Here is a 24,239-nt window from a genome sequence, read left to right as displayed (position 1 = left end):
CTCCGTCAGAAAACACCTTACTTTTTCTGTCCTGACGGCTGCATATCTGGGGGTGTGAAATTTGGCAAAAAGTCCTTGTTGGGTTTGCAGTTTTACCATCAACGCATCTGCCTCCCTTGCGCGCACTTCATCAGACAGATTCAGGTATTTTTCCTTGTGCTTCGTCGTGTAGTGCCGATTCAAATTATATTCTTTAAACACAGCAACCTGTGTACCACAAATTAAGCACACGGCTTTACCTTTAATTTCTGTGAAGAAATACTTGGCAGTCCATGTCTTGTTGAAAACATGGCATTCGTCATCAACTTTTCTCCTTTTAGCGTCTCTGGGATAACCGGGCATCACTTGTCGCTGTGCACCTTCACTCACACGGACATACGCCCATAAATAACACTTTTCAAAATAAAAGCAGCACAGTTGTATTGCACGCACGACATAGATGTTTTTTAAAATTTATTTTGTAATTTGTGATTGCCGCTGTTCACATTCACTCACAATCGCGCACAAGCATACGTCCACATGGAAGTAATACAAATAATGCTTTTCAAAACAAAAGCAGCACCATTGTATTGCACACTCGACATAGATACTTTTTAAAATGTATTTTGTAATTTATGATTGGCCTCACGTGGGCCGGACAGGGACGCACAAAGGGCCGGATGCGGCCCGCGGGCCGCAGAATGCCCAGGTCTGACTTAAGATATGTTTTAAGTGCTGATGCGGGATTATTGATTTTTAAATGTGTCAGAAAATAACCCGTTTTGTACACTGTTGAGGTGATCCAATGGCCAGTGGTCGCGTAAATGTGTTTCTGTGTGGTATTTCTCGAGCAATGGTCATGTGGTGACATAAATTATGGTATTTTGAGAGGTAATCATTGAAGTCGGCAACTACAATAACATATACATACGCATATTGGTAAATCAATTGGATCACCATTTATAATATGACTGTGTGCAAATCTTCCACAGTTTTTTTTCAGCATTTTCACCTGTTTTATAAATATCTCGTAGCCCCAGTTTGCACCTTGGGAAACAGCAGCTTTCTGTGGAAAAAACCTTGACATTTAAGTCTTTATTAAATCTTACTAGGGTTTCCACAGGTCGTTAAATGGATTTTGCGAAAATCAAGGCCTTGAATTGCATTAAAAAGCAATAAACCCAATGCCCAAAGGCATTAACAAGTTCATTCAAATGCATCGCAACAAAAAAGACAACAAAACAAACCACCCGACCCACTTTTTCCAAAAAACGCACTTTAAGATGTTCAATATTTATTGAAGTACAAGAGATTGAGACTCCATTTAATTGTTTATGTTTGTTTACCTATTTAGGAGAATTAAGTTATCCACCTTCCAATGACAATTGTAAAAACATGAAAACAATGTTTATTGCGTTTGAAAGGGTTACTTGCAATGTTATTATTAAATAATATGATTCCATCAGTGCTTATCGATGAACTTTTCAATGTTTTTTTGTCAAACGCTTACAATTGCGTCGAAACAGATAATTGTATGCTTTTAACTACATTATATATTATAATGATCGGCAGTAGGACATGGGCATATTTTAAAAAAAAGTTGCATTAAAGAGGAATTCAATTAGATTTGCTGATACCTGCAAAAACCCTGCTTACATCAAATACATGCATATAAGTGATCATAGGAGTTCCAGCACAAACTGAGACAGCGCAAAATGAAATATAAGAGGCAATCAAATAGCTGGAGATGTAAAATGGGAGGATCGGATGTTTCCATACGAGTGTTGGGTACACTAGTGGATTCATGGGCATATTGAACCACCTGCACACCAGCTGGTGGTTTGTTTTTTAAGCTGTCTATTTAAAGGAAGACAAATATTGCATTTCCCCCCTTTTTGGAGTATCTCTGAAACAAAAACTGACAAAAAAGGCAGTTTCTCATTTAATTTTTTTTTTTTTTTTTTTTGTCCTGTCCAGCTTCTCAGGCAAATCTTATAGTAGATGTAGATGCCCATATCGGCTGTTCAGATTTACTTACAAAAGAGAAATGTAGGATACTTCTCTTGTTGCCTTATTTGTATTTGACTTTATTAAATGTATTTATATTATCATTTGGTGCAGCCGGGCCGGAGCAGGAGGGGATAGAAAGAGAAAAAAAGGAAGACAGAGGGGGGAATTGTGGGGACAAGAGGGGGATTAGACAGAGAGACAAAAACAACAACAGCAAACACAACAACAACAACAACAACAACAACAATAGAGCAACATCAGCAAATACGACATGTACAAATATGATGGTAAAAGTAATAGCAAATAAGCAGTTAGCGAAAATAAAAAATAATACAGAAATGACAATGAGCATTATTACACTAAAAATGGAGCAATACGAATACCAATAGAAATAGCGCTATTGATAATGAACAATATCAATACTTTACCTTTATTATCAACAATACAGTTGTTCAAATGCAACAATACATATACGTAATGATAACTTGAGATACGAAAGAATGCAGAAAAATGGAGGGGAAGAAAGAGAAGCAACCTACATTAACCTTGTAGATTGTTATAGTAACAATAGGTTAAGCTTTGTCAGTGTGCCATGTGTTATACCCAGTTTACCCTAGGACAACCCCATTAATATATGTTTGATGAAACGTGATTATGTGCATGAGTGTATGTGTGCATATGTACTTGTATATGTACAGTATGTGTATATGTGTGTTTGTACAGTGAATGTATATGTACAGTATTTGTATATGTACAGTATGTGTATATGTGTGTTTGTACAGTGAATGTGTATGTACAGTATGTGTATATGTGTGTTTGTACAGTGAATGTATATGTACAGTATGTGTATACAGTATGTGTGTTTGTACAGTGAATGTATATGTACAGTATGTGTTTATGTGTTTGTACAGTGAGTGTATATGTACAGTATGTGTATATGTATGTTTGTACAGTGAATGTATATGTACAGTATGTGTACGTGTATGTTTGTGTAATGAATGTGTGCGTGGATATACGAGCTTTGAGTGTGTAAATATGTACTGTATGTATTTCTCATTTAAGTTAAGAGTCCAAACATGAAGGGTGCTACCAAGTGCTGCATGAAAATAAAGTATCTGCAGGGAATTATCCTTGTCACTCCTTTTCAAAGGGGAACTGCACTTTTTGGGGGGAATTTTGCCCATCATTCCAAAAATCCTTACGTGAGACAAGAACACAAGTCGCTTTAAATAGTGAAAAACTGCTAGTACGAGGCGGCTAACAATGCGAAATTATGGGGTTCATTTATTCCGCCTATAAAGCGCTTTAAAAATGGCAACAATGGTCCGTTTACATACCCTGACAGTAATAACTAAGCTGTAGCAACAATGCTATTGTAAGAGCTAACACTGAGGAACTACTTTTCTGGTGTTGTGACACTTCGCGTAGATTGCACTGCTACGCTGACCACCAGTGAGTAGCCAGTTACTAGCTACTAGCTAGCTTGAGCGGCTGATACCTTTGTTTGTCACCCACCGTAACATAAAGAAGAAAGAATTTGAGTTGCTTCTGCTTTGTCTTTGAGTTAGGGAGAGTATGGTAGAAGGTTGTGGCACTGAGCCGAGAGGTAGGTCAACTTTGAAAATCCACAAGCTACCAACTTGATCCCATATGGCTCTCAACAGCAGCATAAGACCATAGAAGCGAGCCCCAAGGAAGGATAAGATGTTGGAGCGGACGGAAGCAGAAAGAGTGAGGTGAAATTGACGACCCTATAAATGTGGAACTTGGAGCCAAGCTATTTCGATATAAATGGATCGCTTACCCAAATAAACCGGAAAAAAAACGACCCCGGCTAGCTGGACCAAATAGACATTTGTCTATCGAGTGAGTCACACTTTAAATATTGATCATGATACACGTAAATTAGGTATTGTTGATGGTTTTTGAATGCATTTTAAAGTTACTTAGAGGCAGCGCTAATTGCTCACATTAGCTGCATTGCTAGCCACCAAAAACGAGACGATTTTTATATTTTAGATTGCAAAAAAACCAAAAAACAAACTTGTGTTCTTCTTTTTCTCTCAAATTGATTTATAGGCAAAATAAATTTAAAAAAGTGCAGTTTTTATTGTTATTGGCAGCAAAACGAGTTTTGGCAACAAATAAATACAAATGATGAAAAAAATACAATATTTTTTGGTGGGTGTTTTCGATGCCAATATTCATATTTTTGTCCCCTTAATTGTTTTTGTGTGTTTCAAAGGTTTTATGATCGCCTCTCTTTACTGCATCAAAAAGCGACATCCGTGTGTAAAGGATATCACCACATGGGCTCAGGAACACTTCAGAAAACCACTGTCAGTAACAACAGTTTGTCGCTACATCTGTAAGTGCAAGTTAAAACTATACTATACAAAGCGAAAGTAATTTATCAACAACACCCTGAAACGCCAATGGCTTCGCTGGGCCCAAGCTCAACTAAAATGGACTGATGCAAAGTGGAAAAGTGTTCTGTGGTCTGACGAGTCCACATATCAAATAGTTTTTGGAAACTGTGGATGTCGTGTCCTCCGGACCAAAGAGGAAAAGAACCATCCAGACTGTTCTAGGCGCAAAGTTCAAAAGCCACCATTTGTTGATGTTAAGGGGGTGTATTAGTGCCCAAGGCATGGGTAACTTACACATCTGTGAAGGCACCATTAATGCTGAAGGGTACTGGTACATACAGATTTTGGAGCAACATATGTTGCCATCCAAGCAACGTCTTTTTCATGGACGCCCCTGCTAATTTCAGCAAGACAATGCCAAGCCACATTCTGCACGTGTTACAACAGCATGGCTTCGTAATAAAAGAGTGCGGGTACTAGGCTGGCCTGCCTGTAGTCCAGACCTGTCTCCCATTGAAAATGTGTTGCGCATTATGAAGCGTAAAATACGACAACGGAGACCCCAGACTGTTGAACAACTTAACCTTACATCAAGCAAGAATGGGAAATAATTCCAACTGAAAAGCTTCAACAATTGTTCTCCTCAGTTCCCAAACGTTTAATGAGTGTTGTTAAAAGGAAAGGCCATGTAACACAGTGGTAAAAATGCCCCTGTGCCAAATGTTGCAATGTGTTGCTGCCATTAAATTCTAAGGTAATGATTATTTGCAAAAAAAAATTCTGTTTCTCAATTCGAACATTAAATATCTTGTTTTTGCAGTCTATTCAATGGAATATAAGTTGAAAATGATTTGCAAACCATTGTATTCTGTTTTTATTTATGATTTACACAACGTGCCAACTTCACTGGTTTTGGGTTTTGTACATTAATAATAAGCCTCCATTCCATGGATTGTCCCAGTTAGTAAGTTAGCGAGGACTTGAATTCTCTCACCCCAATGCACCTCAGTTGATGTGTGATTGATTGATTCCTTCTGCGTGTCAGCCAGAGAAGCCTCGGTTGTTCCGTACTCTCATTTCCAGGGATCTAGAGAGAGATTATGGGATATCAATACGTCCAGATAGAAGTGCTACTGGAGAAGAGGGGATTGGGGAATGTAGCAAGGCGTGACTGAGATACTCGACCGGTGTTATAAGCTCGCACTCGGGGAAAACGGGGCTATCTTTGGGAGGTTTACTTGTAAAACGTGACAGCGGAAGGTTTTCGGAGACCAACCATTAACATAAACTCTTAAGTTGTTTTTATCAGCTCTGCACTCTGCCTCCGATCCATGAGCTCATTTTAACGCCGTCAAGAGGGGAATGTTCCTCGCTGCTCAAACCAATGAGTCCTGACTGTACGTTGTCTGGTGAACATGCCACAGAAAATAAAGAGGGGTGGTACAAATGCATTGAGCCATGAACAGAGTAAAGCAGAAAAAAATAAATCAGGGAATGACTCTTCAATCTGCACAAGTTGACCGTTTTTTATTGTAAGCAGTTGAAAACTGCAAGAGCACTAAGAACTTAAACTTTACTGAACCCCTCAGGGAAATTGTTTGATTCCAATAGCTCAGTTACAAGAAGAAAGAACACTCTCAAATGCAATAGAAAAGAGGAAAAAATAAAATGAAATAAAATATAATAAACAATTCTGTTTATATAGTGAGAAAACAATAGAATGGCTTGACCATAGCAGCACTTGGCTCTCCAAGTACCACCACAATGATCAACTTTAAAATACAGTAATAATAATAATAATAATACCTGGGATTTATATAGCGCTTTTCTAAGTACCCAAAGTCGCTTTACATGTTAAAAACCCATCATTCATTCACACCTGGTGGTGGTAAGCTACTTTCGTAGCCACAGCTGCCCTGGGGTAGACTGACGGAGTAGCACTGTAGGCCTAAATCTCCATTCAAAACAAGGCATAAGTGTTATTTCACAAGTATATTTTGGACCACTGTAACATTACACACAGTTCGAACAGTAACACTGTGTTTTAATATTTTTTGAGGTGATTCTTTGGCGTACCACTAGATGGAGCCCGCGTACCACAGTTTGAGAATGACTGGACCATAGGGTGAAATAAGTTAAAAGGGTTCGCATAGCAACAAAAACTTTGCACTATAAACGTTTGACTGCACTTACTTGAACCATTTTGAAGTCAAAATAAAACAACAAAAAACTTGACATTTATTTGAACACAAAACAAGTTCATTCAACATTGATGTTAAAATGTAACCTTCAAAAATTGCATATAACAGTGTGAATACTAATAGGGCTGTGAATCTTTGTGCACCACATGATTCGATTTGATTCTTGGGGGTAACGATTCCATTCAAAATCAATGCTCCAATCAAAACGATTCTCGATTTAAAATCAATACTATTTGAATAACATTGGGTGCCAGTTCTATGATTAACTACATTTCTCCATGAAATAGATAAACAGCTTCAATACATTTCTATATAAAACTGTTTTTGTTTAAAATAAATGATTTCCAAACATTTACAAAACCCAAAACCAGTGAAGTTGGCACGTTGTGTAAATGGTAAATAAAAACAGAATACAATGGTTTTGCAAATCCTTTTCACTTTATATTCAATTGAATAGACTGCAAAAACAACATATTTAATGTTGAACTGAGAAACTTATTTTTTTTTTGCAAATAATCATGAACTTAGAATATAATGGTAGCAACACATTGCAAAAAAGTTGGCACAGGGGCATTTTTACCACTGTGTTACATGGCCTTTCCTTTTAACAACACTCAGTAAACGTTTGGGAAGTGAGGAGACTATTTTTTAAAACTTTTCAGGTGGAATTTTTTCCCATTCTTGCTTGATGTTGTTTAAGTTGTCCAACAGTCCGGGGGTCTCCGTTGTCGTATTTTACGCTTCATAATGCGGCACACATTTTCAATGGGAGACAGGTCTGGACTACAGGCAGGCCAGTCTAGCTCCCGCAGTATTTTACTATGAAGCCACGCTGTTGTAAGACGTGGCTTGGCATAGTCTTGCTGAAATAAGCAGGGTATCCATGATAACGTTGCTTTGATGGCAACTTATTATGCTCCAAAACCTGTATGTACCTTTCAGCATTAATGGTGCCTTCACAGATGTGTAAGTTAATCATGCCTTGGGCACTAATACACCCCCATACCATCACAGATGCTGGCTTTTGAACTTTGCGACGTCCACAGTTTCCAAAAAATATTTGAAATGTGGACTCGTCAGACCACAGAACACTTTTGCACTTTGCATCGGTCCATCTTAGATGTGCTCGAGCCCAGCTAAGCCGACGGCGTTTCTGGGTGTTGTTGATAAATGGCTTTGGCTTTGCATAGTAGAGTTTTAACTTGCACTTACAGATGTAGCGGCAAACTGTAGTTACTGACAGTGGTTTTCTGAAGTGTTCCTGAGCCCATGTGGTGATATCCTTCACATACTGATGTCGTTTTTTGATGCAGTACCGCCTCAGGGATTGAAGGTCACGGGCATTCAATGTTGGTTTTCAGCCTTGCTGCTTACGTGCAGTGATTTCACCAGATTCTCTGAACCTTTTGATGATATTACGGACCGTAGATGGTGAAATCCCTAAATTCCTTGCAATAGCTGGTTGAGAAATGTTGTTCTTAAACAATTTGCTCAGGCATTTGTTTACAAAGTGGTGACCCTCGCCCCATCCTTGTTTGTGAATGACTGAGCATTTCATGGAAGCTACTTTTATATCCAATCATGGCACCCACCTGTTCCCAATTAGCCTGTTCACCCGTGGGATTTTTCAAATAAGTGTTTGATGAGAATTCCTAAACTTTATCAGTCTTTTTTGCCACTTGTGCCAGCTTTTTTTAAACATGTTGCAGGCATCAAATTCCAAATGAGCTAATATTTGCAAAAAATAACAAATATTTCCAGTTCGAACGTTAAGTATCTTGTCTTTCCAGTCCATTCCATTGAATATAGGTTGAAATTTATTTGCAAATCATTGTATTCTGTTTTTATTTACGATTTACAAAACGTGCCAACTTCACTGGTTTTGGGGTTTGTACATCCAAAAGACAAAATAGAACAATATAAGAAATGCAATGTAATTTACGAAATCCCATGTAAATCATGCAAAACATTTCTTGAAAATATTCGTCTAATTACAAGACATTTTGACAAGTATATGAAACATGGTAGGTCAAATGTTCCTTGAAACTACTGGATTCTTCTACTGATCTGATTTAGTCATCCATTTTTTGCAACAAGCAAACATAATGAAGACCAACTGTCATTTACTCAAATGCAGGAGATGTTAACCTCTTGTTGATAATCAATTGTCATAAGTACATTTAGTGTAATTTACTAGGACAATTGTTCTCTAAGCACCAACTGGAGTCGACAATGAACCAAAAGAACAGGACAACATTGTGTTTGTGTTGCTGTGGCAAACCACAACCGCCGGTCTGCGTCGCGGTGAAGAACATCACGCCGCTTTGTTGGACATACATCAGAGGGAAAGGCTTAAAACTGTTTTCTGCATCATGCGGCGTGACCTGGCAGTGTCGAGCTTGTTGTGCATGCACACTGACTAAATTATTGCTGTCACACAGACCAAAAACCCTTTGAAGGATATTCCTACCGATACAGAGTTTCACAAAAACGAGTACACCTCTCTTGTTTCAGCAATACTTTTTATGACAGTACATGAGTATACCGTATCCTTTCAAGGGCAAATATAGAAATTAACCTTGGATACACTTTAGAGTAGTCAGTGTACTGCTGTCCCTCGCGGTTTCACCACATCGCTGATTTTTTTAAATATGTTTTTAAAGCATATTATAAAACATATTTGCCCTAAATTAGGCATTTTCAAGGATATACATGGCTGAATGAAGTAAAAATATAAACCCATAGTAGTATTGGCCAGTAGATGAGACCAAACCAATCATATTAAGCTGTTCAGTATCACGGCCACGGATGGGCTCAGCCCCAAAAATGTATTTAGAAGGTAGTAAACAGTCTTTTATGCTCTTTGAAAATATTTGATTTACAATTATTGATTCCTACATCACAGAAATGCATTTATCGCCGTCTGAAACGAGGGATTGCTGTATAGATTTACTGTCCGCTGAAAATGACTCAACACAAGGCAATATTGTCTCAATCAGTGGTTGTCAATCTTTTTTACCAAATACCACCGCAGAAAAAACTTGGCCTTCCAAGTACCACAATAATGACCAACATTAAAATACAGTAGCATAGTAGGCCTACGAATTAATTACAAACAAGGCAGAGGTTTTATTTAATACGTATAATAGGCCATTGTATTATTAACACACAGTTTGAACAGTAACACTGTGTATTCAATTAAATATAGGTTGAAAATGATTTGCAAATCATTGTATTCTGTTTTTATTTACAGTTTACACAACTTGCCAACTTCACTGGTTTTGAGTTTTGTACCTTTACCTTTTTAAAGTTTCAAGTTCTATTATTGTCCCCTGAGAGGATCGCAAAATAGCTACTGAAATGTGAGTGTCAAGTCAAAGTACAGAGCAGCACAAACACCACTGATTTATAGAGCACACTCCAGGCCTGAAGGGGCAACAGTGAGAGCTGAGGGCTGAACATCTCCACCTGCTTCCAACAGATTGGTTTGATTGAATTCACCTGTTCACCTGCTCAGAGCACATGCTCAAAATGTTTGAGCTTCAGTCAGTCACTCCTTTTTGACATGCTGCTAAGAGGAAGGAAGACGGCTCCTGCGTGGACTCAGAAGATGCAACTGGTGAGGAAACCAAGGGAAATACGTGCTTGTTTGCTTGTTTTGTACTGAGGAGAATGTTTAAAGAAGATAATGTCACTGCGGAGAATGTTTAAAGAAGATAATTTCACTGATGTTTACAAAATGGTTTAAGTTGACTGAAAGTAAATTTAAAAAGTTATCAGTAATGATGGGTTGATAAAGCGTCATGAAGTGTTTCGACACATTGCAAAACTGTATTGATACTGTGTCAATACTGTGTCACTAAATACTGACATCTGCTGGACATTAAAAATCCCTACAGGCAACCTATGGACCGACTCAACTGACACTGATTTTATGACTTAATATATACAATAATATAAACCAAGTCATTGTATTTCATTTAGGATTATTTCATATCTTCATTTAAATAAAAACATATTTTAATCTTTTTTAGATAGATACAGTCAATAAATAATGTGAACATGTATCATAACATGGAAATCTAAGAGAACGTGTTGTGAATGAGGATGCTTGTGGACTGGGAATTTATTTTTATTTTTTTACACATTTTTATTAAAAAAATAATTTTTCCAACGTATTCAATTTTAGACGATTTCTCTTCTTAGTTATTTGAGACACTTGTGATTTAGGGCTATATAAATAAACATTGATTGATTGATTGATTGATTATTTCTCCGGCTGTAGAAAAGACCCGCTCACAGGGCACAGAGGAGGCGTCAGTGCGACACAGTTCGTGTATCGGACACGTGACCAAAACAGCTCATGATTGGTCACGTGACTTTCTAAAAGCGGTATGCGCACCGACACAGGGTTTTGCTCTATGAGCTTGACGCATGCACCGATGCATCGGTGTTGCCGGACCCATCACTAGTTATCAGTGATTATGTTTTTTCTTATAATTAGGATTGATTGTTTAAATTTAATTTCATTCATATTGTTGCAAATGTTTAAGTTTATTCTTAAACCTAGGCCCAATCTGTGGAAATTAATTTTGGTTGGATTGATTTAAAGGAAAGCAAAGCATGTATTATGATGTATGTTTATGAAATACTTTTTTTTTTTCTGTTTGGTTAAGGTTATCAACCTATTTGACTATTCATTCTGTTCATCCATTCATTTACACCGATAACCCACTTTATTTTATTGCTTCAAATCAAACATCAATAAATCACAAGGAAAGAGGATTGAGTTGTCCCTTTGTGTCCTTCTTGAGTCCAACTGACCCTTTTAAGTTTGGGCACGGCTGTGAAAAAACCTGAAGAACTTGTCAGTGAGTAAAAAAGTGCATACTTTTACTGTGTACTATTGTGACAAAAAGTCTCATACCCAGGGGCTCCGCTAGGGATTTTGGGCCCCATGAAAATAATCTTTACAGGGCCCCCTGTATTATAATTTCATCATCATTAGGGAGGGGCCTCTCTGGGCCCCCCTCCATCATGGGCCCCTAGAATCCGTCTCCTTTACCCCCCCTTTTCGGCGCCCCTGCTCATACCCATTGAAATGACAAACTCCTCTCAGACTGGCCCCACACAAATGGTGAGTGCTCCAGCTGCAGGAACAAACAAACCTTTGCAAAGCATTTTTTCAGCAGCAGTCAATCAGTCGCCGAGCAATCCAACACGGGATAAAGTGCAACCTTCCCCAGCTTGTGTTGTCTTTGACTCCATTTTTACAGGCCTCAGTCGTCACCACAACACAGGAAAGTTGGAAATAAACACGGCCGTTCTTCCGCTGGGCTGCTGTTGGGACCATGCTGTAAGCACCCAAAAATAGATGCACTTCGAAAACCATGCATTGGAAGACTATTGAGCTTGGTATTCTGCTCATGCTGCCGACGCTTTTGATTCCATTTAGGTCTCCGCATAGCTACGGTACCAAATTAACATTTGGTCGAAAGCTGAAAGGGTTCACATACTCACATGCCGCAAACAATAAAATATACTCTTAAAATTTTTTTACGTCGATTTCAATAAATGTCCTATGAAGCGTCAGAGGTGGGTAGAGTACCTGAAAATTGTACTTAAGTAAGAGTACTTTTACTTTAGAGCAGGGATGTAAAACATATTTTAGATCGGGGGGCCACATGGAGAAAAATCTACTCCCAAGTGGGCTGGACTGGTGAAATCAAGGCACGATAACTTAAAAATAAAGACAACTTCAGATTGTTTTCTTTGTTTAAAAATAGAACAAGCACATTCTGAAATGGTACAAATCATAATGTGTTTTTTGTTTTCTTACAATTACCTGTTGCGGTTAACAGTATATATACTTTATTTGTCGTTATTTATATTTTCTGAATAAATTATGTGATAATGTTCATCAGTCAACTCATTGGTGTTAATTTTCAATCTATCAAGATAGAAACATTATATCAAAATCAAATTACAGGATATTATAGTTTGATTTTCCTCGACTGATGTACTAACATGTAGTTTATTTTGTACATATGTAGCATCATCTACAAAGACAAAAATAATTGCTATTGCGACATCCAGTGGACACATTTAGAACAACTGTTTCTTTCATTCAAAAATTTCAGGTTAATTTTTATACTTGGCAAACTCATCCCGGGGACCGGATATAACCTGATCCGGCCCTCGGGCCATGTGTTTTGACACCCCTGCTTTAGAACATTATGACTCAAGTAAAAAGTAGTCATCAAAATGATTACTTGAGAAAGAGCAAGTATTCTGTGAAGAAACTACTCAAGTATTGTGTAATTTGTGAGTGACTTCTGATTTATTTGGTAGTTATTTTTGAATGGTTCTTAGACTACTATTGTAGGTTGTGTGTGTGTGTGTGTGTGTGTGTGTGTGTGTGTGTGTGTGTGTGTGTGTGTGTGTGTGTGTGTGTGAAACATAACATTCATGTAAGCTTTATTTGAACATGTTTTCTGTAGTTAAAAGTAAAATTCTTGTAAGCTGAAATGTGAACATTTCTACTGACACACATGACAGCACATGATATTAATATTCTTTTTACTCGTTTGAAAGTAATCATTGAAGATTTTTTTTGCTGCCTTGTCTGACGTCATGTCACCTTTTACAGTCAGTACGTTTCTATGCACTAAATTATTCTGATTCCTTCTATTTTCACAGCTATATGTGAAGTGGTAGTTTCCATGCTCTTATCTCTTATGTGACTGATGGCCATATGCAGTGTGCCTCTCGTACACCAGGGGGCGATTGTGGTCATTTCAGCTTGTTTAGCTATGTTTGATGTAAATACAGTAAAAGAAGATAATGCTGCATGCTAATTAGCTAGCGCTAGTACCTTTTAAAGCTACGGATCTAGCAGATAAGTACAACTTTCTACTGCTATTTGAGGTTGTTGGTCATTTTTAAATGTGTTTAAATGGTATTTGTGGTTATTAGGATCATCAGAGACATACAAAAAGATCGCTTTTTCAGTCAATTGTTTTAGGAAGTTTGGCGTGATGTCACATATTTAAAGCGTCTTCTTTTGGGAACATTCTGATACTAGTTAAACAAGTAAGTAGGTCTCTATTTTATCATACACTTAAAAAATACTGACCTATTTCAGCTGTACTTTGTGTTTGTTTGATTGGTGAAATACAATCAAACATCACTACTGCCTACGTTGAATTGGCAAAACATAGTACAATTTATCCAAAAAGTTACCTAAGTAAATGTAACGGAGTAAAAAGTAACGCGTAACTACCCACCTTTGTGAAGGGTTAAGTACAGCTATTCTGTATTGTAAAATAAAGGATGTGATGTCAAAATACCCTGAGAGATTATCCACATCCAAACTGTCAGATCTTAATGGCATGCGTTTAGTCCCATGTGGTTTCATTTATTTTTGCTTCCGGTATAGATAATCAATGATGTATTGATCCTTTTTTTGTTCCATTTTATGAAAAGTTGTTATGCACAATTGCACCAGCAGTCCAGGCAGAGAGCATGTGTGTGTCGATATCGACACAAGGAAGCATGTATTAGTACTGTACCTCCAAGGCCCTCACATCTGTTTTTGTCTTTATAACGGCATGTGCATAGTGTGAGCAGTCACTGTTTTTGTAATATCCATCATTTTATTCCATCAAGTTAAAAATATATATTTTTAAAATTATTTACAGCACAAAAAAGCAACACAAAAACCCGCCGTAACCTATTACTATTATTTTTTGGACTATAAGCCACAACTTTTTCCTACGCTTTGAACCCACCGGCTTAAAAAACGAATTAATGAATTTTTCTTCGCTGTCGTCCATGTTTTGTAGTCAACAAACGGCAATACTTTTTATGACAGTATATGAGTACACTGTATCCTTTTAAGGGACAATATAGAAATTAACCTTGGATACACTTTAGAGTAGTCAGTGTGCAGCATGTATGGCAGTACAGACATTTAAAAAAAAAAAAAAGTACTACATTTGGCACCCACACCTATATCGCAATGATGCCATTTTTACATTAGTAGCGCAGCAGGCTCAAGACGCTGATACAATGTTGATTAAACATACAGTACATGTATTTTAAAACTGACGTTGCAACAACGTTGCAAAACAGTTGTACAAACCCTGTTTCCATATGAGTTGGGAAATTATGTTAGATGTAAATATAAACGGAATACAATGATTTGCAAATCATTTTCAACCCATATTCAGTTGAATATGCTACAAAGACAACGTATTTTATGTTCAAACTGATAAACATTTTTTTTTTTACAAATAATCATTAACTTTAGAATTTGATGCCAGCAACACGTGACAAAGAAGTTGGGAAAGGTTGCAATAAATACTGATAAAGTTGAGTAATGCTCATCAAACATTTATTTGGAACATCCCACAGGTGTGCAGGCTAATTGGGAACAGGTGGGTGCCATGATTGGGTGTAAAAACAGCTCCCCAAAAAATGCTCAGTCTTTCACAAGAAAGGATGGGGCGAGGTACACCCCTTTGTCCACAACTGCGTGAGCAAATAGTCAAACAGTTTAAGAACAACGTTTCTCAAAGTGCAATTGCAAGAAATTTAGGGATTTCAACATCTACGGTCCATAATATCATCAAAAGGTTCAGAGAATCTGGAGAAATCACTCCACGTAAGCGGCATGGCCGGAAACCAACATTGAATGACCGTGACCTTCGATCCCTCAGACGGCACTGTATCAAAAACCGACATCAATCTCTAAAGGATATCACCACATGGGCTCAGGAACACTACAGAAAACCACTGTCACTAAATACAGTTTGTCGCTACATCTGTAAGTGCAAGTTAAAGCTCTACTATGCAAAGCGAAAGCCATTTATCAACAACATTCAGAAATGCCGCCGGCTTCTCTGGGCCCGAGATCATCTAAGATGGACTCATGCAAAGTGGAAAAATGTTCTGTGGTCTGACGAGTCCACATTTCAAATTGTTTTTGGAAATATTCGACATTGTGTCATCCGGACCAAAGGGGAAGCGAACCATCCAGACTGTTATCGACGCAAAGTTCAAAAGCCAGTATCTGTGATGGTATGGGGGTGCATTAGTGCCCAAGGCATGGGTAACTTACACATTTGTGAAGGCACCATTAATGCTGAAAGGTACATACAGGTTTTGGAACAACATATGCTGCCATCTAAGCGCCGTCTTTTTCATGGACGCCCCTGCTTATTTCAGCAAGACAATGCCAAGCCACATTCAGCACGTGTTACAACAGCGTGGCTTCGTAAAAAAAGAGTGCGAGTACTTTTTGGGACGGCGTGGCGTAGTGGGTAGAGCAGAAACCTGAGGGTTGCAGGTTCGCTCCCCGCCTCTTACCATCCAAAAAATCGCTGCCATTGTGTCCTTGGGCAGGACACTTCACCTTTTGCCCCCGGTGCCGCTCACACCGATGAAATGAATGATGAATGAATGGTAGGTGGTGGTCGGAGGGGCCGTAGGCGCAAACTGGCAGCCTCGCTTCCGTCAGTCTACCCCAGGGCAGCTGTGGCTACAAATGTAGCTTACCACCACCAGGTGTGAATGAATGATGGGTTCCCACTTCTCTGTGAGCGCTTTGAGTATCTAACAATACAAAAAGCGCGATATAAATCTAATCCATTATTATTATTATTATTATTACTTTCCTAGCCCGCCTGCAGTCCAGACCTGTCTCCCATCGAAAATGTGTGGCGCATTATGAAGCGTAAAATACAACAGCGGAGACCCCGGACTGTTGAACGACTGAAGCTCTACATAAAACAAGAATGGGAAAGAATTCCACTTTCAAAGCTTCAACAATTAGTTTCCTCAGTTCCCATCGTTTATTGAGTGTTGTTAAAAGAAAAGGTGATGTAATACAGTGGTGAACATGCCCTTTCCCAACTACTTTGGCACGTGTTGCAGCCATGAAATTCTAAGTGAATTATTATTTGCAAAAAAAAAAAAAAGTTTATGAGTTTGAAAATCAAATATCTTGTCTTTGTAGTGCATTCATTTGAATATGGGTTGAAAAGGATTTGCAAATCATTGTATTCCGTTTATATTTACATCTAACACAATTTCCCAACTCATATGGAAACGGGGTTTGTAATTGTGAACTGAGACGACGTTGGTGTCTAACATTGGATCAACGTTGTTGTTTGGGAAATGACCAAACCTGACATTGAACAAACTTCAAAAAGCATGCTGCTTCAATGTTGTATTTGTGTTGTAGAATATTGATTTGGAAAATGACCAATATTCAAATCAACGTTACAAAAGCATGTTATTTCAATGTTGTATTTGTCTTGTGGAATATTGGTTGGGAAATGACCAATTCAATGGTCAAATCAACGTCATCCAAAAGCATGTTGTTTCAACGTTGTATTTGTCTTGTAGAATATTGGTTGGGAAATGACCAAAATTCAATGGTCAAATCAACGTCAGAACCCAACATTGATTAAACGTCATCAAAAAGCATGTTGTTTCAACGTTGTATCTATGTTGTAGAATATTGGTTGGGAAATGACCAAATTTCAATGGTTAAATCAACGTAAGAACCCAACATTGATTAAACATGGTCAAAAAGCATGTTGTTTCAATGTTGTATTTGTGTAGTAGAATATTGGTTGGGAAATGACCAAAATTCAATGGTCAAATCAACGTCACAATCCAACATTGATTAAACGTCGTCAAAAAGCATGTTGTTTCAACGTTGTATTTGTGTTGTAGAATATTGGTTGGGAAATGTCCAAATTTCAATGGTTAAATCAACGTTGGAACCCAACATTGATTAAACATCGTCTAAAAGCATGTTGTTTCAACGTTGTATTTGTGTTGTAGAATATTGGTTGGGAAATTACCAAAATTCAATGGTCAAATCAACGTCACAACCCAACATTGATTAAACGTCGTCAAAATGCATGTTGTTTCAACTTTGTATTTGTGTTGTAGAATATTGGTTGGGAAATTACCAAATTTCAATGGTTAAATTAGAACCCTACATTGATTAAACATTTTCAAAAAGCATGTTGTTTCAACATTGTATTTGTAATCTAGAAGAATATTGGTTGGGAAATGACTAAAATTCAATGCTCAAATCAACTTCATCAAAAAGCATGTTATTTCAATGTTGTATTTGTCTTGTAGAATATTGACTGGGAAATGACCAAAATTCAATGTTGGGTTCTGATGTTGATTTCAACATCAGAACCCAACATTGATTAAATGTCATCAAAAAGCATGTTGTTTCAACGTTGTATTTGTGTTGTAGAATATTGGTTGGGAAATGACAAATTCAATGGTCAAATCAACGTCACAATCCAACATTGATTAAACGTCGTCAAAATGCATGTTGTTTCAACGTTGTATTTGTGTTGTAGAATATTGGTGGGGAAATGACTAAATTTCAATGGTTAAATCACTGTTAGAACCCAACATTGATTAAACATCGTCAAAAGCATGTTGTTTCAAGGTTGTATTTGTGTTGTAGAATATTGGTTGGGAATGACCAAAATTAATTGGTCAAATCAACGTCACAACTCAACATTGATTAAATGTCGTCATAACGCATGTTTCAACGTTGTATTCGTGTTGTAGAATATTGGTTGGGAAATGACCAAAAATCCATGGTCAAATCAACGTCAGAACCCAACATTGATTAAACATCATCAAAAAGCATGTTGTTTCAACATTGTATTTGTGTTGTAGAATATTGGTTGGGAAAGGCCCACAATTCATTGGTCAAATCAACGACACAGCCCAACATTGATTAAACGTCGTCAAAAAGCATGTTTCAACGTTGTAGTTGTGTTGTAGAATATTAGTTGGGAAATGACCAAAGTTCAATGGTCAAATCAATGTCACAACCCAACAGTGGTTAAACGTCATCAAAAAGCATGTTGTTTCAACGTTGTATTTGTGTTGTAGAATATCGGTTGGGAAATGGCCACATTTCAATGGTCAAATCAACGTTAGAACCCAACATTGATTAAACGTCGTCAAAAAGTATGTTGTTGCAATATTAGGATAAAGTTGCTCAACATAGGACCTAATTCAACAAGTTCTCAATGTTGTGTCAATGTCTTCTGCCTGCTGGGAGTTGTGTAGTTGGACCAGCCAGGACACTTCTTGTTCAGAGTTATTACTTCAGAGTACAGTAGCCATGTTTTTGTCAAGGTAGCCACATCATCCTAAAAGCCTGCAGGGGAGCACTAAACCCCAAACAACAATTATTCCTGAAGCTCTGCATACGTTCTTAAACAACACTGCACAGAATCGGCGCAGCAATGTTGCGTTCTTTGACTTCCGTGAAAGTGGGGAACGACACCACTGAAGGAATGTCCAAAATGTTGAGTAAAGCTGATAGAAAGTGAGCTGAGGCAAATCAGAGGGCCAACAGTGGCAGATATGAAGTCAATAAAGATGGCTGACACAGAGTGGGAGATAAAGCAGAGAACAAATGAGAAGAAAACGAGGCTGAGAGAGGCTGTGAAAAATTCTGCCTTGACAGTCGGGGGTGGGGAAACCAGCTCATTTTCCTGACAGCGATAATTACTTCCCAGGCTTAAGTCATGGCCTGAATCTGCTTCACAGACGACGTCTAATGCTCACTATTTTGTACATTCTTGGTCTTGATGAAAGACTTTCTGCAAAGGGCTTGTGCTTCACTGGAACTAGAAGCCTTGCCCGACCTGTAGGGCCCGCTTTCTAAAAGACGAGTGGACTGCAGTAAGAAGCTTAGGGATTAAAAGCCATATCTCACAGAGCAGTGTGAGGATTTGATGCTGTCTGACCGCTGGCGGCCTCGGGAGGAGGATGAACTGAATAGTCTCAGCAGAGGGCCTTTTGTCGACTTTCACTGCCCTCTAGTGTCGATACACTGGTAGTACACAACTCTGGTTGTAGTACATCAATTGCTACTGATGGAAAACAGTCTTACTGTTGAATGTACGTTTCTACATTTACACTTAGGTTGCAACTTCAGTTATTTTGTGTATGAGACGAGGTAACCACTACTATTTCATCCATCTGTCCATTTTCTGCTTTCCCTAACGAGCGTCACATTTGATCTGGAGCCTATCAAAACTATTTTATGTTTGAGCAAAACAAAATTGTTATTACATTTTTGCAAATCTTCAGTTGATAAATGTATTATTATTCCTGTGTGTTTTAATATTTAGTTTTTATGTGTTTCTGAGTACACGGTGCACTACTTTAAGAGAATAAATGATATATTGAAAAGAGCATCTTGCTGCATAATCTTGGTTAATGACATTAATGCAGTTCCATGCAGTTGCACTGCTGAAACACTATTTTATTTGGGGTTCACTCCGATACTATACTGATATTGCATACTTGCCAACCTTGATACCTCCAAATTCGGGAGATTGGGGGGAGGGTTGAGGTGGGGTTAAGGGGGGAGGAGTATATTTATGGCTAGAATTCACTGAAATTCAAGTATTTCATATATGTGTGTGTGTGTGTGTGTGTGTGTGTGTGCGTGTATATATATATATATATATATATATATATATATATATATATATGTATATATGTGTGTGTGTGTGTGTGTGTATATATATATATAATGTGTATATATATATATAATGTGTATATATATATATATATAAGTAAAATAAATACTTCAATTTCAGTGTTCATTTATTTACACACAACACTCCTCTCTACTCATTGTCGTATTTGAAAGTGCAATGCTTTGCAGCCAGTAGCATAGCCTTTGAAGGAGCGTAGGTATGGGCAGTGTAATATGCTGGGTTGGAGTCAATAACCAGGCGAGGTGATGAAGTTACGTCTCTTTACTTCATACTTCAGAACCGACTCCCACACTTGCCGTCAGGGTGCGCAATACAACGTAAACCGTTGGCCAACCAAAAAGTAACCACAGAACAATAGTGTTCTGTGGTTACTTTTTGGTTGGCCAAGCGCACGTGACGACAGGCTGTCCTCACTCAGGTCTGCACGGACCTGGAGGGGGCGTAAGTCCGGCTGGAAATCGGGAGAAATTCGGGAGAATGGTTGTCCCGGAAGATTTTCGAGAGAGGTGCTGAAATTCAGGAGTCTCCCGGAAAATTCGAAAGGGTTGGCAAGTATGTGATATTGGAGCCTTGAGTATTAGCTAATTCCAATACTATATACGATACGATATCAGCACAAATCATAGGACATATTTGTCTTGTTTTGTAGTGTGACATTTTATATAAGGTTTGATCAGTGATGGGCAAGCTACTTGGAAAATGTAGTAAGCTAGGCTACAAGTTAAAATTTGAGAGAAAAAATGTGTCTGGACGGCCAATGTTTATGCGTGTATAAATTATATGTACACATTTAGCTGTAAAAATTTGCGTGTGTTTAGGTACGTTTTTTTCAGGAACACTAATACCAAAAGTCACAATGTCCGATAGAGTTCTAAAAACGTGATGACAGACCACCTCAAAAAAACGGAATAGAATTTTACAGTTTTTTACTAAATTGGACACCCAAAATGTACATTAAAATAAAAAAGTGGGATTTACAATATTAACTATGAACAATAAAACACTGAATAACATATGAACGTTGCTCCTCTTTTACTTCTCAGACCAGCACCTCGATAGTTGTTTACTTTTTAGAATCAAGCAAAACACAACAAAAATGTAAAAAAAAACTGCAAAATTTTAATGCAAAGTGTAATAAACACTTACGATATGACATATTACCACGTAAAAATGTGCTTCCGCATCTGTTTTCGACACACGCGTTTCTGGCTAGCTGCTCTGAAAACAAACCCCACCCCCTCTGGTTTGTTCCTCGTCAGAGCTGCTGTGACGTAGATTACCGTAATAACTCGTATAACACCCAAAAGTGCATATTTTAACCATTGAACTACTTTTTATAGTTCAAAACTTACGGTAATTTAAAAACAGCGCAGCACATCATAATGGCGGCGACAGTTTTGATGGTAAAGGTCTAAAAAAATTATGTAAGACGCCCGGCGGGTCGAATTGAAAATCTTGACGGGCAAAAGTATCTTGCTACATCAAAGCTATAATTAACAATTCTATCTATGGGCCCACATATAATATCATTGGTTCATGTAACCGAGAGTGTGCAAATATAACTATTAACTATCTGTCATTTAGCTGGGGACACCCCACTGTATGTATTTATTTTAGTGTGCCTTTTTTTTGGCCCACCCCTATTATGTTATTCATATTCTCTAAAAACATCATCTATCTATATCTTGACAAAAAAACAATGACTTGTGTGTTGTCTGTGAACAGTTGGTAATGGTTATGTGCAGTAAAATGTTTCATGAAGTCAATTCACCTTAATGTGTGTTCCTAAATTTGTGTTCCACTACTTAGATGAAGAGAGCAGTTATGATTTTGGTTTACAGAGTAAACAACTACAAACTTAAGTTTTGGCCATTGTTTTCTCTAAACTCATACATTTGTCTAAATATGGCCAACGACACGCATTATCAATCAATCAATGTTTACTTATATAGCCCTACATCACGAGATTGTGGGTTTCCTGCACGTCGTCTTCATCACTAAAGAAAAACATGTTGCAGGCATCAAATTCCAAATGAGCTAATATTTGCAAAAAATAACGTTTTCCAGTTCGAACGTTAAGTATCTTGTCTTTGCAGTCCATTCAATTGAATATAGGTTGAAAAACAATAGCAAATCATTGTATTCTGTTTTAATTTACGACTTACACAACGTGCTAACTACACTGGATTTGGGGTTTGTAAATAATATGTAACTATAATTAGTTGATACTTAGTTATATCGACAAATGTGGTGTTGTAGACTGCAATATCAATCAATTAAGGACACTTTTACATATGTCTAGTGTTATTGTGTGCTTAGCTGTTGTGTAGCTGCTAGCTCCTCGTAGCCTATATCCTACTATATTTACCTTTCGCAAATTACCTCACTAAAATACAAGAAAAGACCAACCTTGTGTCTTTACAGTTGGACATTTAGATGTTAACTGGCTGTGCAGTTTTGCACAAGTAAACACGCCGCAGTACTGCTTGTGTCGGAGCTTATATTGGAGAATTTATGAATTAATCATACACAGACCAAAGTGTCACAAAGCATCGCAGTATTGCATAAAGCCAAACACGTTCTAGATTACAATCCACTCTGCATTGTATAATGTTCAGCAATTATTTCATATCTAACCTACTGTGCAGAAGTTTGGGGCCATAATTCTATAAGCACAGTATATCCACTCATCACCCTGCAGAAGACAGCAATAAGGGTCATTCATAAGGCAGGATATAGGGATCACACAAATACATTTTTTTTACATTCAAAACTACTGAAATGTAAAGATCTCGTGGAACTACCAACAGTACACATTATATATAAAGCAAAAAATAAATGTGGAAATGTGCAAAAGTTTTTCACTGAAAGGGAAGGAGGTTATAATTTAGGGGCTAATTCCAATCTTAAAATTCAGAATATACGCACAACACAAAGAAGCTTTTGTGTTTCAATATGTGGGGTTAAACTATGGAACAGTTTGAATGTGTAATCAAAAGAATGTCCAACTTTAATTTTGTTTGAAAAAAAAATAAAACAATAAGACATAATTTTCAATATGTTCAGGAAGGAGGGTTTCTAAAACTCACAAAGTGTTTACAATATTATTATTATTCAAATTATTTGGGTAGTTATTTACTTGAGGTTGGTTGGTGTGACTATCAATTAGTACTTGTATTCATGTGACTGTATACTGTATGTGTATATTGTACATATGTACTGTACTTATTGTGCGAAAGGAAAGTGAGTAAAAGATTATTGATGATATGTTGCAATAAGACCGGAAAATGTATCATTGTATATAATAGTAATGATGATAAGAAAACTGGTTATTAGTAAATAAGTTTCACATCCTCCAACTCCTCTTTGGATATGAAAAAGCCTAAACATTATTGTTTTGATTTTTGATCTGTTTTCATTGTGAAATATTTGTTTCTACTTCTATACCTTACTGTAATGGTATCAAGATTATTTCGTTTTTTTTCATTATTTTTTCTTTTGCTTTGTTTTTAACATGTCCAAAAGAAACTACTATTTTATATGCTTTAGCCGAGAATCTCCGATGTTTTTTTTTTTTTGCTGATATCGGACAAATATCCGATATTAATATTGGATCGGTACATCCCTACATTTTTTAGAAATAAATACATAAATCAAAGTAGCAATATGTAAACCCCAAAACCACTGAAGTTGGCACGTTGTGTAAATCGTAAATAAAAACAGAATACAATGATTTGCAAATCCGTTTCACCTTACATTCAATTAAATAAACTGCAAAGACAAGATATTTAATGTTAGAATAGAGAAACTTGTTTTTTTTTTGCAAATAATCATAGACTTAGAATTTAATGGGAGCAACACATTGCAAAATTTGGCACAGGGCATTTTTACCACTGTGTTACATGGCTTTTTTCTTTTAACAACACTCCGTAATCGTTTGGGAACTGAGACCAATTTTTTAAAGCTTTTCAGGTGCAATTCTTTCCCATTCTTGCTTGATGTACAGCTTAAGTTGTTCCAACAGTCCGGGGTCTCCGTTGTGGTATTTTAGGCTTCATATTGCGCCTAGGACTGGGCGATATATCGAATATACTCGATATATTGAATATACT

At 37.3% G+C, this 24,239-nt stretch overlaps 1 protein-coding gene across 1 annotated transcript in view; it reads left to right on the top strand.

Annotated features, from left to right (window-relative positions):
* Window positions 1-10,088: 10,088 nt before the first annotated feature.
* The window catches only part of tsc22d3 (TSC22 domain family, member 3), a 116,441-nt gene continuing 102,290 nt past the window's right edge, over window positions 10,089-24,239 (top strand). Inside the window, exon 1 of the mRNA XM_062044398.1 lies at window positions 10,089-10,178. Coding sequence (XP_061900382.1) covers window positions 10,125-10,178 — 54 coding nt within the window. The 5' untranslated portion in view covers window positions 10,089-10,124. The remainder of the gene's footprint in view (window positions 10,179-24,239) is intronic.

This window comes from Entelurus aequoreus, linkage group LG04 (assembly GCF_033978785.1).
Source record: "Entelurus aequoreus isolate RoL-2023_Sb linkage group LG04, RoL_Eaeq_v1.1, whole genome shotgun sequence".
NCBI lineage: Eukaryota > Metazoa > Chordata > Actinopteri > Syngnathiformes > Syngnathidae > Entelurus > Entelurus aequoreus.
Note: the sequence above shows the minus strand (reverse complement) of the source record. Positions and strands in the feature narration are given on the sequence as shown.